Consider the following 16,591-nt stretch of genomic DNA (forward strand, 5'->3'; position numbering starts at 1 on the left):
CACTAATCCACCCTCCCAGCTCCCTTGCCCTCTATCCAACACCCCCTTCATGCTCTCTGCCTGCTTACTTCACTGCCTGGAGATGGGGGCTGGGCAGGGGCCGGGCTGGGCCGCTCGGCCAGGGTTGGAACCGGAGCCTGGGCACTCGTCTGGGGCCAGAGTCGGGGCGCCCAGCTGGCCGGGGCCTGGCTGGAGGCGCACCGCCCGGCCGGTCGAGATCAGGATTGGGCCAGAGCTGCGCCACCTGTCTGGCCGCTGTTGGGACCGGGCCGGAGCTGCGCCACCCGGGGATAGGGTCGGGGGCCAGGCCGGATCCGTGTGGCACCTGGAGTCCTCCTCGCACTCCCAGCCACCTGCCCCAGCAAACCTGCGGGAAGCCGCTGCTTCCTTCTCAGCTCTCCCAAGCTTCTTGCGTGAACAGCTGATTTGCGGGAAGCCGAAGAGGGGGTGGAGAAGCCTCAGGAGCGTTCAGGGGAGGAGACAGAGGCGGAGTGAGGTGAGCTGGGGCCAGGAGAAGGGCAGGGAGCTGCTGGGGCTTTTGTTAAATTTAAAAACCCTTTTCGAACCAGTTGTCCCTCGCGGAACAACTGGTTCTAAAAGGGCTTCTAAATTTAACAACCGGTTCCTGCGAACCGGTGGGAACCGGCGGGAACCAGCTCCAGCTCACCACTGAAGAATAGGTAATGCTAAAAGCACTGACATGCTCCATCCAAAGAAGCATGTTTATTCTGAATGTGTGAGAATCTGATTTTATTTTGCAAAAGAAACAAGGAACTTAGAGGCAAAGAGATGTGTTAATGCAATAAATCTCAGGACTTTTAATTCCCAACAGTCAGGGAATATTTCCTACAGCAACCACAGCTTGGATACATGCATTCATATGGGAGAATGTGTGGTCTAGTGGTTGAGACATTGACAAGGTGACAAAAGATCTGAGTTCTGTTCCCTGTTCTGTGACTTAGAACGAGTCACTTCATCTGTCTGGGGCTTGGCTTCTCTTTCACCTCCTACTCCTGTCCCCCCAGTAAAATAAAGAAGAATACCTACCTCAGAAGGGTGTTGCAAGACTTAAATATCTAATGTCCATCAGTACAGTGAAATCCTCAGATGAAAGATACTATCAAAGTGTAAACAATTGTCTTGATTATTGTTTTGTATATTAGGGCATTAAAGTTAATACCCTCTATATACAGAATATTCATGGAAAAAACTACATATGTACCAGAGTCGGGGCTGTGCTATAACTGTTGTGGGTATCATTATTTTAAAACTCTTGAGTGTTGCGTATTTATGGTCTCAAGATACATAGAATTTGAATTTCATGCATGTTGTGCATGTAAAATTTCATTTAAATCATAATGTTGTATTAGCTGATTTGTATGTAATGTTGTATTAAGCATTTGGGGGTTAATAGTTTAGAACAGCTCCATTTACAGGCCTGAGATTCCAGCAATCTGTAAAATAATACTTTTGAGTCCTATAGCTAATGCCTTTGCATGTTGTATTTATGGCAGCAGGAAATGAGCAAAGAAAATCTTGAGCACAGTGAGGATTCTAATGTCAAACATTTTGATTCACTATGTTCAAACCTACATCTGGTAGTGTTTGAATTTTTACCAGTCCATTTCCTCTGCCTGAGAATTATCTACTTTTAAACAACAACAAAAAGAGAAACCTAATATGCCAACCTATTTGCTTCAAATGTTCTAAAGAAACACTTTATACCCTTACTTTCAGTCATTTCTTCCTAAAGACTCTCAGAGCCAGGCACAATGTAACATTTATGCACTCAAGAAGTTAGGGATCTGTTCAGGTACTCTGAATTCAGATTCTTCAGTGCCTCTTATTGTTGCTAAAATATGGTCCTTATTTTGTCATACTCTCAGTTTATTAATCTGAGTTAGGGTTACCATATTTGAACATTGAAAAAAGAGGACACTCTAAGGGCCCCTCAACCCTGCCCCAACTCTGCCCCTCCCCGCTCCCATTGGACCCCTTCCCCAAATCCCCACCCCAGACCCGCCTCCTCCCCTGAGCACGCCACATAACCCCTCCTCCCTCTCCCTCCCAGCCACCCGAAACAGCAGCCTCCTCCCCGGGCTCCAACTTTCCTGGCTCCCACTGCTCTCCAGCCCATGTGCCCCTTGCTGGGTGCTTCCCCCGCGCAGCAGCAGCTGGAGCTGGGGAGGCGGGAAGTTGCTTCAGGCTCCAGACCTTCCCCCAAGCTCAGGGGGGCCTCCACCCCACTCCCAGCCGGACTCAGGGAGGCTGCAGCAGCTCAGGCCTGGAGGCTGCGGGAGGCATTGCAGCACGGGCCCTTCCCGGGTAGGGAGGGGGTGCTCGGGCTCCTGGGAGCCACCACCACATACCGAGAAACTTTCCCCTCTGCCGGGACCCTCCCCTCGGGTAGCAGCTCCACAGGGGCAGGGCGAGGAGGCAGCCCCGGCTGCATGGACCACTGGTGGGGGTCCTCCTTGCACGGCAGGGGTGGAGGGGGGAGATTGAGGCTCTGCCAGAGCTGCAGGGGATGCTTGGAGGAGGGAGAAGCGGCCGTGGTTCCCCTCCCACACCCGCAGCTGGCTGCAGAGACACCACCGCTCCAAGGTGTGGGGCGCAGGGTTACAGCAGCACTGAGGTAATTGGGGGTTGCAATCCGCAGGCTGCAGTGAGCTGACACCCCAAGAGGAGAGAGGGGCAATGGGCAGGGTTATCATACGTCTGTATTTTCCAGACGTTTTTATATATTTAAAAAATCCTCCGGGCCGGCGATTAACAACTAAAAAGCTAGACATGTCCAGGAAAATACAGTCATATGGTAACCTTCATCTGAGCACAAATCCTAAAAGCCTCACTGATTTCAATGCAAATTGCTAGTGCTCAGCACCTCTCAGTATCAGGCCCTAAGAAAGAAAAATGTATCATCGATGTACTCTTCTCCTTACTATTTTGTCTGGACACATTTTACACAGATTGGGTCTGAATTGCTTGGTCAGGCATAGACTCAATCTGGATATTATAAGCAATCTGCACTATGAAGTAGGCCAGAATCTCTAACTGCCAGCAACTTTGTTACTGCTGCATGCGTCTCCCTACTCTTGCTAAAATTATCTTCTTCACAGGGCAACGCACTTTAAATCATATTTTTTTTCTCCCTGTCATAAACAGATAGCTAAGGGTTAAGATCTCTTTCACCTGGAAAGGAGTAACCTGAAACACCTGACCAGAGGACCAATCAGGAAACCAGACTTTTTCAAATCTGGGTGGAGGGAAGTTTTGGTTGTAAGTTCTTTGTCTTGTGTCTGACCCTCTTGGCTATGAGAGTGATTTTTCTATCTCCTGGCTTTCTAATCTTCTGTTTTCACGTTGTAAGTACAAAGATAGTTAGACAATATGTTTATATTGTTTTTTTTTGTATTTACATGTGTGTAGTTGCTGGAGTGTTTTGAACTGTATTCTTTTTGGATAAGGCTGTTTATTCACTTTTTTTTCTTAAGCAATTGACCCTGTATTTGTCACCTTAATACAGAGAGACCATTTTTATATCCTTTTCTTTCTTTTTATAAAGCTTTCTTTTTAAGACCTGTTGGAGTTTTTCTTTAGTGGGGACTCCAGGGAATTGAGTCTGCAGCTCACCAGGGAATTGGTGGGAGGAAGAAGTCAGGGGGAAAATCTCTTTGTGTTAGATTTACTAAGCCCGACTCTGCATACCCTCTGGGTGAGGGAGGAAGTACTTGTGTTTCCAGGACTGGAAACAGGGAGGGTGGAGTCCCTCTGTTTGGATTCACGGAGCTTGCTTCTGTATATTTCTCTAGGAACCCAGGGAGGGAACACTTAGAGGGGAGGAGGGGAATGGTTTATTCCCCTTTGTTGTGAGACTCAAGGCATCTGAGTCTGGGGGTCCCCCAGGGAAGGTTTTGGGGAGACCACAGTGAGCCAGGCACTGTATAAATCCCTGGCTGGTGGCAGCTTTACCAGGTCCAAGCTGGTAACTAAGCTTGGAGGGTTTCATGCTAACACCCATATTTTGGACGCTAAGGTCCAAATCTGGGAAAAATGTTATGACACTCCCACCTCCCCCTCTGAACAAATACACCTCTACCTTGATATAATGCCACCCGATATAAAACAAATTTGGCTATAACGTGGTAAAGCAGTGCTCGGAGGGGGGGGGGAGGCGGGACTGCGCATTCCGGTGGATCAAAGTTCAATATAACGCGGTTTCAGCTATAACGCGATAAGACTTTTTGGCTCCCAAGGACAGTGTTATATCGAGCTGGAGGTGTATGTGAAATGTCCACAATACAGAGATATTTGGGCAAATTCATTGTTGCTATAGCTCAATTCAATGGTGCAACACCCAGGATAAATTTGTCACACTGTCTGGGAATTAGTATACCAGATCCACCACACCCTGTAACATTGTACATGTCAATGAAATGCTGAAAGTAAAGAAACAAATCCAGGTGATCCAATCAATGGCTTGTTTTACCAGGAAACCCAATTATTGTGCCCTTACTGGGCATGGCTCTGATCTCATACAAGTATGAGGAAAGAATAGCTGAATCAAGGCAAGTCAGACATGAATCCGATCTGTTTAATCTAAGAGTTTGTGTGCACACACAGTTGCATTGGTTTAACTAAAGATGTTATTTTAAACTGATTTAGTTAAACTGGCATAGAGGCTGAGGTCGATGACACTCTGATTTCATTTTAAATTAGGCTTATTTCAGTGACATTGGACTCTTGGGTACTATTCTAGGGTCTGCTGTAGTAGGCACAGACTCTTTGCCCAAACTTGACCCCTTCTGCCTAGTCCGCTCCAACCTGTCCCAGTCCTGGTCAATATAGTAGCAGTAAGGGAATGGAGCAGGCTCTGTCACCTTGTGGTGATGGGCCATATGCAGTTAAGTCAGCACTAGGATCTGTGCAAGGCTCAAACTTGCTCAGTGAGGTGAGAAAGTTTGGAAATTTTACCTGCAACAATTGAAGAAGTCTCTACTGAGCATGTGTTAACTGTGGGCAGATGTTCCCAATGATTGCAAAACAGGGTTAGAACGGGAAATGTCAGGCAACTTTAGTAACAGGCAATGCTACCAGCTCTACTTATAATGATACCAAATAGCGTAGGTAATTTAAGACACCTATATTTTTTTACCTGTACAAACATTTTCAAAACTGAATTGTTAAACAGCCTGTTCCCAGAAAAAGTGTGCCAGGAATTTGATCACATTAAAACTAATAATTCTGAGTCAAATTTAAGCCACTTCTTCCAGGATGTGTACTCAAACAAAGAGATGTCAATTAAAGGGCAACTGTTGCATCCCTTCTAGGCTCCCTAAACACCTGCAGCAAGGACATTCTCAGTTGGAACCTGTGGCCTGGGCCAGCATAGACCTTTACATTCATATTCCCGTACCTGGTCACTCCATGTATGCAGATTACTCCTGCTGCACAGGGTAGCTGTAGGACAGGTCAGTATACATGTCTACATTCACTCTGGGTTTACACTCCCACTTCCAACACACAGTTAATAAGGTTCGAATTTAATCCTGTGTCTCTTCAGAAATATCGGAAAGAGAGATAAGGGAAGGGAAGAACTTTGCTGATGAGCTCCAGTTAAAGGGAGAACATGTCTGCCCTCTTCTTCAGAGTTTGCTGCAGTACTTACCCTCCTAAAAGCCTCCCTCTCATAGGCCATGTCTACACAGGGACATGCAGAAAAGTTAAGGTGAATCAATCAAAAGTGTGAAGTCAATGCACATAAATTAAATTACGTTATGCCCACCCCCCCATAGTTTCATTCAGGAGTAGGTGGTCTTTAGGTAACTGCAACTTCATCATCCAAGGATCTGACTGAACTTTCCTGAGTGTCCCTGTATAGAAAAGCCCAACAATACCATGGCTAGATCTTCTCCTCTCTTGCTACTGCTACATAAGGTGTAGGAATCATGTTACTTTTGGAGACTCAAAGTCTACACTGCATTATCCAGCCAGGTAATGCAGTCTGCCAGAACTGGAACCCTACTACTTGTTGCATGGAAGTAGTGATTGAAGAGCCCTTACCTGTTGCCTTTTCAGGATTATTGCACATGAAACACTGCCACCTTCCTGCTTCCTCACAGTATCCAAATAAATCAAAGAACCTCACTTCTTCCAGATGCACCTGAACATGGTCCAGATCCTAGGGCAGTAATAAAAAATTCACAGTATGAATGATCCAATTGCCCCACAATTTATTACTTGTTAAATGAAATCATAAGGGTCAGTGCTTTCACCTGATAAAAACTAGACCTGGGAGTTTATAAATAGCACCTGGTGAGCATTGAGCTTTGGGGGTGTTAAGGTCTAGTAGAGTCCCTTCTTTATTACGGTTTGTGGCAGCAAACACCCCATCTGTGTGGATCTATTAAAAACAGGGTGTTTCTTTTCTCTTAACAAAAGCAGCTGCAACTCTTCAGAAGGTAGGATTTGGGGAGGTTTTGATACTCTGCCGTTCTTGCCAGCCGTGCTCTGGCCACTACGACTTGCCATAGCTTCCCTCCAGCTGCAACTTCTTTACTACTTTCAGCCTCTCTCTAGTTTTTTTGTTTGTTTTGTTTGTTTTTTTTCTCCCTGACTCACTAGACTCCAATGATCTCTAGTGACACTAGGCTGCTGGGAATTTCCTCCCTTTTAAAGGGATATGAGGCCACAACAGAGTGTTAATCACTGAATGGTGGATTGGGGCCCACTCTTCTTTAAAAGACAGATGAGAGGGTCTTGTTTGCCAGAATTCAAACCTCTGGTGAGCAGCACTGATATTATGAGGTTTAGTTCCAAAACTGCAGTAACAGGTTAAATGAATCTCATACAAACTGTTTTCCTAACAAACCTTAAAGGAGCCACTAGCCCAGCTGTGCTGTGCTGGACCACAGCAGCGTTCTAGCCTTGCTTTATCTCCTGGCCATGTCTCTAGAGCCAAGGGGAAAAGAGGAGCCAGCTTAGGGTGATGGCCCAATTTTATAGGGACAGTCCTGATATTTGGGTCTTTTTCTTATATAGAGTCCTATTAACTCCCCACTCCCGTCCCGATTTTTCACACTTGCTGTCTGGTGACCCTAAGCCAGCTACATCAGCTCTATGTCATTCAGGGACTCCTCCAGTTAGGGGAATCCCCAGCTGGCTCGAGTCCCTGGCTCTAAAGATTCTTTGTGCTGGCAGACAGAGGAAAGCAGTTATATTGCAGGGGGAAATTTGGCCCATTATTTTCACAACGAGAGACTCTCCTGTACCTCTAATATGGAGATAGAAATGTTCAAATATCATCTCCCTCCATAAAAGACGTCATCTCAACCAACTGCTGAGTTTGAAACAGACACATGCACAAATACCAGATACAGGGACATCTGCAAAACACACATTTATTGTCCCAGGGAGAGATGGAAGTCAAAGACGAACATCAGAAAAATCTGCTAATTATAAACATTTAATTTCCATTGGCGGAAACAGGACAAAGAAAGATTCTTCTCTGTCCAAAAGGAGCTGGAACATAAATGTGTTTCCCAGCACACCAAGAACTAAGGACTGACAAGTTGCATCTTAAGTTTTTAAATCATTTTGTCTAATGGAGGAAATATCTATATAAGGACTACAGAAGCAAGAGGTTCTTCCTGTTTTCTACTGATTTCTAGCCTGGCCTGGCCTAACATGCTAGCTCCCACTGGACTACATGAGGGATACATTCCTCCTCCCCCAGTTTGGAACCCTTTTGGTTCTGAAACAGTTTCTTTAATATGGGGACTGTACTCAAGCATACCTCTGGTTTGGCGTAACCAGGCTGTCCATGTCTAGGGTGCTTTCTTTCCTGGCACTTGAGCACTGATTCACTGAAAATGGCAAGTAAAACTTGACTACTTTGCTCACTGACCACCATTCCCATACCAGTGGGACTAACTCTCCTTCTACAGGGGAACCCTCTCCATTCATGGTACTCAGCAGGCTGCTTTGCTCTGAAATTGGAGAGCTTTCTCTACACTGACCATACTTGTTCAGCTGACTTGTCAATGCCAGGATAGCTGGTGGCTACTCAGGCATGAACCACCTCAGGTTTTTCAGAGGGAGGCTCAGGTACAATGACCTGAGGCAACAGAGCATAAGCAGGATGGTGTTGGAGAATCAAACAGAATAGGACATGCCCAGCTAGCCTCTAGAAGTTTCCCTGGCCCTTGGTCCCTTGTATCAGTGAAGGAATAGCTTCCAAGAAGGGGACCTGAGCAAAGTAATGGGCAGTGAAGTGCCCTGGGATGTGTGGTCCTCTCTGCCCTGGTGGTGGTGTGGATTCTCTGTCATAGTCTATCACTGGAAAGCTGGGCACAAGGGTGGTGATGCTGCCTCCAGTGTGTCCCCAGGGTCTTCCATGAATGACACATTGTGAAGAGATGAGTTGATAATATCAGGGTTGAAAGGAAAAACATCCCAGGAGGTGCCTTCTCTATGCTCTTATAAGCACCTCTTGGGTGGCTGGAGTGCATTGGCTATGGTGCGAGGATGGGAAAAAGGCTCAAGAAAAGTCTGTATGGCAATCAGCAGCTGTTTGAAATATACCATCTTGTGAGGTGAGAGGTAGTCAAACTTTTGGGGCAAGAGATTTCCCTGTCCCTCACCTGCATCATCTGGAAGGTGTAAGGCGACTACTTGGCTGTGAAAATGGGGTATTATTTCTTGATGGATAAAGTGATTTATCAAGTGAAGAAATGGAATAAATGGAAATGACAATTGCTTAAAAATGTTATTTATTTTCTTGCAAAACTACTCAGCAAATAAATCCGAAGGAATCATGTAAGGTTCACAAAATAGCTGCTACATCACTCTTCTGACAAATGATGGCATGAGTCAACACAACGGATTTTGCAATGAGTATAAAACTGTTTCTGTTTTTTATAATGTAGGCTATGTTCTCTGATAAAGAACTGTGAAGCAACTAACCGGAAATCTATGAGGGTATAGATCTGGAAAGACTTTATTTCTGGCAAATTTTAAACTGCATTGTATAAATATTTTTTGTGGCATGAACATACACTATGTTGCTACATAAGATTCTTTGTGTGATGCTAGGTATTTATGATAGTGAGTTGGCTGCACATATTGGCACAAAATCTGCAGTCAATCACCATGATGCAAACCTGAAGCAATTCTACTGGAGTCAATATTCTGCTTTCAAGTATACCAGCATTAATCTGGAGTAAAGTCTTCAGTACTAGAAGAGGAATAATATTCCTAGCTACTAATATTTTTTCAAATTATTCACATATTTTTCATTTTTCAGTGATGTAAACAGGAAACTTACTGAGAATAAGTGTACATTTAAGAATGAGAAACAAATAGTTACCAAAATCTGAGCATTTCCTTCATTCCTAATATCTTGATGCTGTATAATCTACATAAACAACAACTATTTAGGCATTGTCAAAAGTATCTGTTAATCTGGTAATTTTAAAATGTTAATTTCAACACCTGTAAATCTCACAAAACAAAAGTAATTCAAACACATAATAACAAAACAGAAAATAAAGAAATTAATACATTGGTATCAGTAACAATGACATTTATTTATTTCCTTTTATTTAGATTTAATAAAAAAAAGACCTCTACCTAGGCTTCAGGCTCCCTAAGACTTCATTAATATCACAATAAAATGCCAGTAACATTAACCATTTCAACAGGAATTTAAAAGCCTTTACTCCTAGAATGCCCTAAATTCAGTTTTCAAGACAAGGTTTTAATTCATCTATATCTATGACTGATGCATCTCCATGTGCCACATTGTGTCTAGGTGGTGAACTGAGTGCATTGGAAGCATGGCATCTGGTTATCCTTTCACTTACATCACTTTACCCCAGAGAACCTTCATTGGCTTCAGAGAAGTTATTGGTTTGCCCATTCAAAACACTGAACTAGAGATAAAGTATTTTAAAGCGCTGAAAGCAGCAGCAGCCACATGACACAGAGTGTTCTCTGAATTGCTTCCAGCAAGTTGCCCATCCAAGATTATGCTTTCCTGGTTTTAGTGGGCGAATGGTGTAATCAACTTGCTGCCAAACCAAACAAGTGAGCAAGCCAGCTGGGCACCCCTGAAGAGCCCAGGGAAGAGAGTAGGCCAACTGGCTGTTCTTGAAGATGTAGATTGTGAAATAAAAGGCAAATGGATCTCTCGTCCACCTCTAGAACACAGTGCAAGATATTTTCTTTTCCTATGAATTGGTGGGTATTGTTATTTGTAGAGACTTGCTCACATTTCTGCAGGTGATATCATCTATGATTATTATTTGTGCAACAGAATAATAATGCCTAGCACCAGGCAAAGATCTTGGAGCACTTCACAAACATCAAGTCTTAATACCCTTTTTGTGGGTGGGGTAACTGAGGCACAGAGTGTTTCAGTCACGTGCCCCAGGTCACATAAATAAACCACTCTCAGAGCCAAGGTTAGAAAAACCCAGGTCTTGTGGCTCCCCATCCTATACTTTATCCAACAGACACTACTGCTAAGGAATTATTTTTCCAAACAGTATTTATTTTAGTGTGTTAAGAAAGGAGCATTTTATCAAAAACCTAAAATTGTTCACTGCACCCAGTTAACTGATCACAAAAGATTAATGTGCCAATAAAGAGCAGAACTAGATCTCTCTTTGGCATTCTTGTATCACAATGAAAGAGTGCAATGCATGCACGCATACATAGCAAAACAGATACTTAGAGCATTAGTGTCTGTTCGCTGCATTCCCAAGTGTTCCTATAAAGCAAACCCTTATTAAATGCAGCTATCTCCTAATCTCTCTCTTTCATAGCTAGACATATATTCTGAACGATTCTGCAGAGATTGCCATGTCTCCAGACTTCAGAAGTAATGGCAAATTACTGAAGGACAGGATGAATAAGGTCTTATCCACCTACCTACTGATTACTTGCAAAAATATTTCAAAATGCTACTGGAATTTGTTAGAGGACAGTGCAGCCTGCCTCCTCCCAGGAAGAGAATGGTTTCTTCAACCATTTTCAGAAACCAAGAGTTTCTGAATTTCCTAAGCTGATGTAGAACATGTGTCTGTTTGTGACGGAATGTATAGTATGGTGCTGGAATTGCCATGTTTGATTATATTTCGATAGACTCATAAACAGAAAAGAAACAAGGTAAGGAAACCTTTCCCCCTGAAATTTTTGATGAAATAAAACTACAAGGGTGTCTGTATGTGCGGTGGGGGGAAGCAGGGTATTTTGTTTTTAAATTTACTTTTCCACGTTAGTATTTCTTTTAAGTGTCTATCCATCTGCAGAAATTGGATGGGCCAGCTCCCCAACTGTTATAAACCACTGGACCTCCGTTCATTTACACCAGCTGAAAATCTGGCCTAATACGCTGATCTGTTACCAGAATATTCAAAGGTAGTGCTAGAAAGCTTACATGACTAAGCACTTCATCCTGTCCCTTGGTAAACCCAAGCCTAGAGTTTAGTTAGTTAAGACTTCTAACCCACAATTGCTTTTAAGAAAAGTTATAGAGTCCTTCTGCACAAGGTGCTTGAGCATTCTCAGCTTCCACTATAGTCACTGAGGGTTGAGATTATGTCGTGTCTTGCACAGTTGGATCTATACACAGTATAAGGCAAATTTTTCAACTGAAGCAAACTTTTCTGAAAAAGCAAAAGCTTTCAGGAGAATGTTTGTGTGTGTAGTCACACATTTGCATTTCTTATAGCCACTCCTGGTCATGTCTGAGAGACATTGAAAAAACTGTATTGGGCCAACAGCATTACACTGGACTCTAGCTAGTCTTCTTGGTCTCTGAATTTCACAAGAAATAAAAAGAAATCTACTAAACAATAGATCCAGATCCTGCTCTCAGAAAAGTCAGTAGGAATTTTGCCAATGAAATCAATAAGAGTTTTGCTAGGAGCAATAGCAGGCCCTGTATTAGTAAGCAAACCAAAAACAAAAAAAGTAAACCAGCCAAATGCTGTACAGCATTTTTAAAATCTCAGTTTTAAAATCTCAAGAAAGTCTTTAATGTGTTGCATCTACTTGATTGTTATCCAGCATCCTAATAACAGTGTGTAATTCTACAACTTGCTGAGTTTCCAAAGTTCCATTTTCTAGTTGGTTGGGATCAGTGTTTTAAGGCCTCATCCTCCCTGATTGAACTAACCTTGTTATCTCCAGACTGATTCTGGCCTGCATATTTATACCTGCCTCTGGAAATTTCCATTACGTGCATCTGACAAAGTGGGTATTCATACACGAAACATAAGGTGCCACAGGACTCTGTTAATTTTACAGTTTCTTGATGTACTGTCCCATTAGTCTGGGAACACAGTTAACCAAGAAAGTACTCTTACAAAAAAGGAATGATGAAATAACCCCAAAGGACTAAGAGTAATAGAATTATGCAACAAATACTCTGGAGACTAACAGTTTGCTGGATGTGATTGGTAGCGCCCCAGTGTGGCTCATTGACCCACTAGCCCTATTTAAGCCAGGAACAGGAAGCTGTCTAAAGAACTGGGCTCTGGCTCCCGCTCTGGCTTCTGGATTTCCTGGTATTCCACCCGAGCCTGACGTTTGGCATTTGCCTTGCTGTTCCAGACCTCCTATGTGTTTCCTGCTTCTTACCCCCTGGTATTCTGACCTGGCCTCACTCTGGTTCCTGACTCATGGTTCTGATCTCCAGATATCCTGTCTCATGACTGCTAACGCTGGCTTTGACTACGAGGTCAGCTGCCATTAACCTTGGTGTGACACTCTCTGAGCATTATAGGCTCTTGGTATATAAGTGTGGACAGGGATTTGGGGGAGGGAACAGTATGGAGCTAGTGGCCAGTCCCCATATGGAAAGGAGATGCACCAGCCATGGGAGCTACTGCAGCTGGCCATGAAGTGGTTCTACTGTAAACACCACTAGACTCTATGAATCTGCCCAGTGCATAGCCTAGTTCTTCAGATTTCATGCTGGGGTTCAATTTGTTCCTAAATATGCAGTCAGAAGTACCTTTGCACCACTTCGGTCGACAGATCTCCTAGTTCATAGTACTGTGCAGGTTACTCCATTCTTGGCAAATGAGCTATTACAAGCTTTATTCTAAGTTAAACAAAGAACAGCTTTATGATTTTGGAAGAAACAGCTTGGATCTAGTTTTATCTAATTTTGAATATAAAGAATCTGTGTGTGCATGTGTATGATATGCACGTACTGGTATATGCTGCATCTGGATATGTCATGCAAGACGATCACTTACATTTCAGAACATGTTTCCATTAATAACTCCTATTTTCAACCATCATCACTTTAGTAAAATAATAGTTTCAGGCAGACATTTTCCATACTTAGTCTCAGCCTGAGAAATAATATTTTAAAACCACATCTGACAATTTAGTTCATCCAATTTTAGCTGAGATGTAAAAAAAATAAAAAAATTGTACATGTTGAAGAATATTTCTGCACTTAGCTCAAATACACCTTTGTTTTATAATCCTCTACTGGTCTTTTCCATGAAGTCTAATTAATAGTTTTGAAACAGTTTTCCCTACTATTCCTGAAACAATAATAACTTTTGAACTGACAGATGGTGAGAATGGAGTGTGTAAAAATCATCATTGTCATAGCATCCAAGGCATTGTGCAGAATTGTGTGAATTTCCACAGGGCAGCTAAACAGTCCATCATGGCAGCTATTCTGACTCTAGCCTTTAAAATTATGTATGTAAATAGGAAAAAATACCTACATGTCTCATCACCTGTTTTCATTCACTTCACTAGCAACTCCCACGAAGCATGTGTGAGGGCTTAGGTAAACCTGGAGACATTTCAAAGTATAATACAATATGACACATTTATAGATCCATTACAGAGCTCAGAAATAAAATTCCTGCTGAGCACTGGTCAACGTCCTTACAAGCGGGGTGTGGTTTATGTAAGAGAGGGGGCCCTACATCATGAATAAGCCATAGAGTGCCATATGAATAACTGGCTAAAGAGGACTTGGCCAGGCAATGAGTGAAAATACCTAGAAGAAACCAGAGCTATACAGCACTGAAGGCAAAAGAAATTTAGTGACATAAAAATTATTCAGTGCATAAAGAAGCTTCCTTTCAACACACAAACATACACAGAGCAAAAGAGGGTGGAAACAGGTTGTAATTTACCAGTGATGAAAGCAGGAGTTCTCAAACATTTTCCTAATTCAGATCACTTCTTAATAGAGAGATGGAAAGTGAATGGGACTTCTGTTCCTAAGGCACTGTTGAAAATCCCACCTGTGTCCACAAACCACTTCCCATCCTGTTCTCAGTGTCATGGGCCACCTCCTCTCCCAAGAGCAAATGCTTAGCATCTTTTTGGCAACACAGGAATTGCTCACATGGAAAAGTAATATTTAAAAAAATTGCGTCTTTTTAGTTTATTTTAATGTGATTCAGTAGCTAGAAATAAGAAGCAGAGGCCACCTGGACTTGATCCTGCTTTGACTTAAGTCAGCCTCAAAAATTCCATCGACTTCTTTGGAAGCAGGATTGGGCCCCATGTTTAATTGCTAAGATATTTATGATTTGTTGATATTATGTGTGTGCACATGTGTGTAAGAGGTTTGCTTTCCAGTAGTTAAACACAGTATGGAGCCATCACATCTATTGCAAAGATCCACGTAGACCAGTCCTAAAGGTTGGTATAAAATCACTTCTCCATCCCTCTACCCCAAGGAATAAATGTTTACCTTCTGGTGTGGAAATGTAGATTGAATCATCGCAGTTTCAAAACCATGTGTTCCCTTCAGCTGTGTCTTCTCCCACAGGGTTTTAAGAACTTGCACAGAGTTACTTTGTATGGACAAGGGTTCTGGAAACAAGTTCTGGAGAAAATATTTGAAAAGAAAATTTCAATCTGAGTCTTAAAAAATCATATTGCTGTTATTTCAGAATGATACAACTACACAAAGTAATTGCTGTCCTTGTTGCATCTTATATCAAGAGCAGAATGTCTGACACTAACGTTTAAAAAAAATTGAGTTAAGATTGATTTGTATCAATGCAAAGTATATAAATCTGTGAAACTAAATAGTTCCTGTATATTCCATTATTTCTTCTGAGACTATTTCTCTGCACAATACCTGATTTAACAAGCACTTGATTCGTTACATTTTACATATACATATAACGTACCACTACTACCCTGTGTGCGCACACACACAACACTAGTATATAGCAGTGCTGATAGTGGAGAGAGCACTGGACTCAGAAGACCTGGGTTCTGTTGCTGGCTCTACTAATAACCTATAGGTGACCATGGACAAGTCACTTCACCTCCTTGTGCCTCAGTAAAGTGGTGTTAATGATGCTGACCAACTCTAAAGTGCTATGACATCTAATGTTGAAAAGTAGTATATATGAACTAGCTATTAGTAGCAGTACCAGCACTCTTATATACTAGTATTATGTCTCTTTTGGTAAAAGACTTCGGATGTGTACATTGAAAGCCCAGTGTAGAGAGAAAATTAACTTCTTATCTCAGTCTCCTTTCTCCCCTCCAGATTCCCCATCCCAATCTAACAGGCCCATATGCCCATTTCTCCCGCAACTTGTCTCCAGCCTTCTTGTCACCCAGTCCCAATTTCCTCCTTCCTGGCTCCTAGTCTTATTTATCTCTCTTCCTCCCCCTGGCTTCTAGGCACCCCTCCCCTCCGCCTGCATTCTCTGGCCCCACCGGCTTGCAGTCCCAGTTTTCCTGCCAGGGCTAATTGTCTCAGTCTCCTTGCCCTGCCAGGCCTTGTCTCCCACATCTCCTCATCCAATCTCAGTCTCCCACCCTCATTTTCTCCCTGGTTCCCCAGCCCAGTGTTCTCACCTGCTAGTCTCAATCTCCTCTTCCAGCCAGTCTCAGTCTGCCCCATCTCCCAATCCCTGTCTTCTTGCCCACCTAGTCCCAGTCTCCCTCCCCAACTACCAGTTCCAATTTCCCTCCCAACCACAGCAGCCTCCAAGTCCTGCACTTTCCCTTCCACAGGCTCCTTGTTCCAATGTGATCCCCCTGCACACAATCCCACAAGTCTGTCTCGCGTCTCTTCAGCATTTGAATCATGTAGCTTACTCCTTCATGCTGCCTGGGAGCAGCAGGGGGCGTCACTGAGCACCCACAAGACACAGGCTCCCTGCTCTCAGTTCTGGTACTGATGTAGGGGGACCAGATGTTCCGATTTTATAGGGACAGTCCCGATTTTTTCTTATTAAGCTCCTATTACCTTTCACCTCCTGTCCCAATTTTTCACATTTGCTGACTGGTCACCCTAGCTTGATCCCAGCCTGACCCACTGCAGTCTAGAGATGCAATTGCAGGGAAAGCCTGCTCAGCTCTGGGCTGGAGCATGCCCAATGTGGATGCAAGTTTCAGGCAATTTAGCTGCTAAAATTCTAAGACCTTTCTACTGGGCATGCGTGAACTGTGATTTTTCAGAGACTTAGAACTTGGCCAAATTCAGGCATATTTTCACAGAAGTGGCAAAAGGCATGTCCCTGACATAAAGGCCACCTCTTGTCAAATTTCTAGTATAGTATAGTATAGTATAGTATAG

The 16,591-nt window shown here is 43.2% G+C and overlaps 1 protein-coding gene across 3 annotated transcripts in view; it reads right to left on the reverse strand.

Moving 5' to 3' along the window:
- VEPH1 (ventricular zone expressed PH domain containing 1) overlaps nucleotides 1-16,591 on the reverse strand; it is a 175,071-nt gene that overhangs the window by 30,681 nt on the left and 127,799 nt on the right. For all 3 annotated transcript variants that reach the window (XM_050965875.1, XM_050965874.1, XM_050965876.1), the window contains exons 11-12: nucleotides 14,741-14,875; nucleotides 6,064-6,181 (exon numbers count right to left, since the gene is read on the reverse strand). In XM_050965875.1, the coding sequence (XP_050821832.1) occupies nucleotides 6,064-6,181; nucleotides 14,741-14,875 (253 nt within the window). The remainder of the gene's footprint in view (nucleotides 1-6,063; nucleotides 6,182-14,740; nucleotides 14,876-16,591) is intronic.

Source organism: Gopherus flavomarginatus, chromosome 8, assembly GCF_025201925.1.
Source record: "Gopherus flavomarginatus isolate rGopFla2 chromosome 8, rGopFla2.mat.asm, whole genome shotgun sequence".
NCBI classification, from domain to species: Eukaryota; Metazoa; Chordata; order Testudines; family Testudinidae; genus Gopherus; species Gopherus flavomarginatus.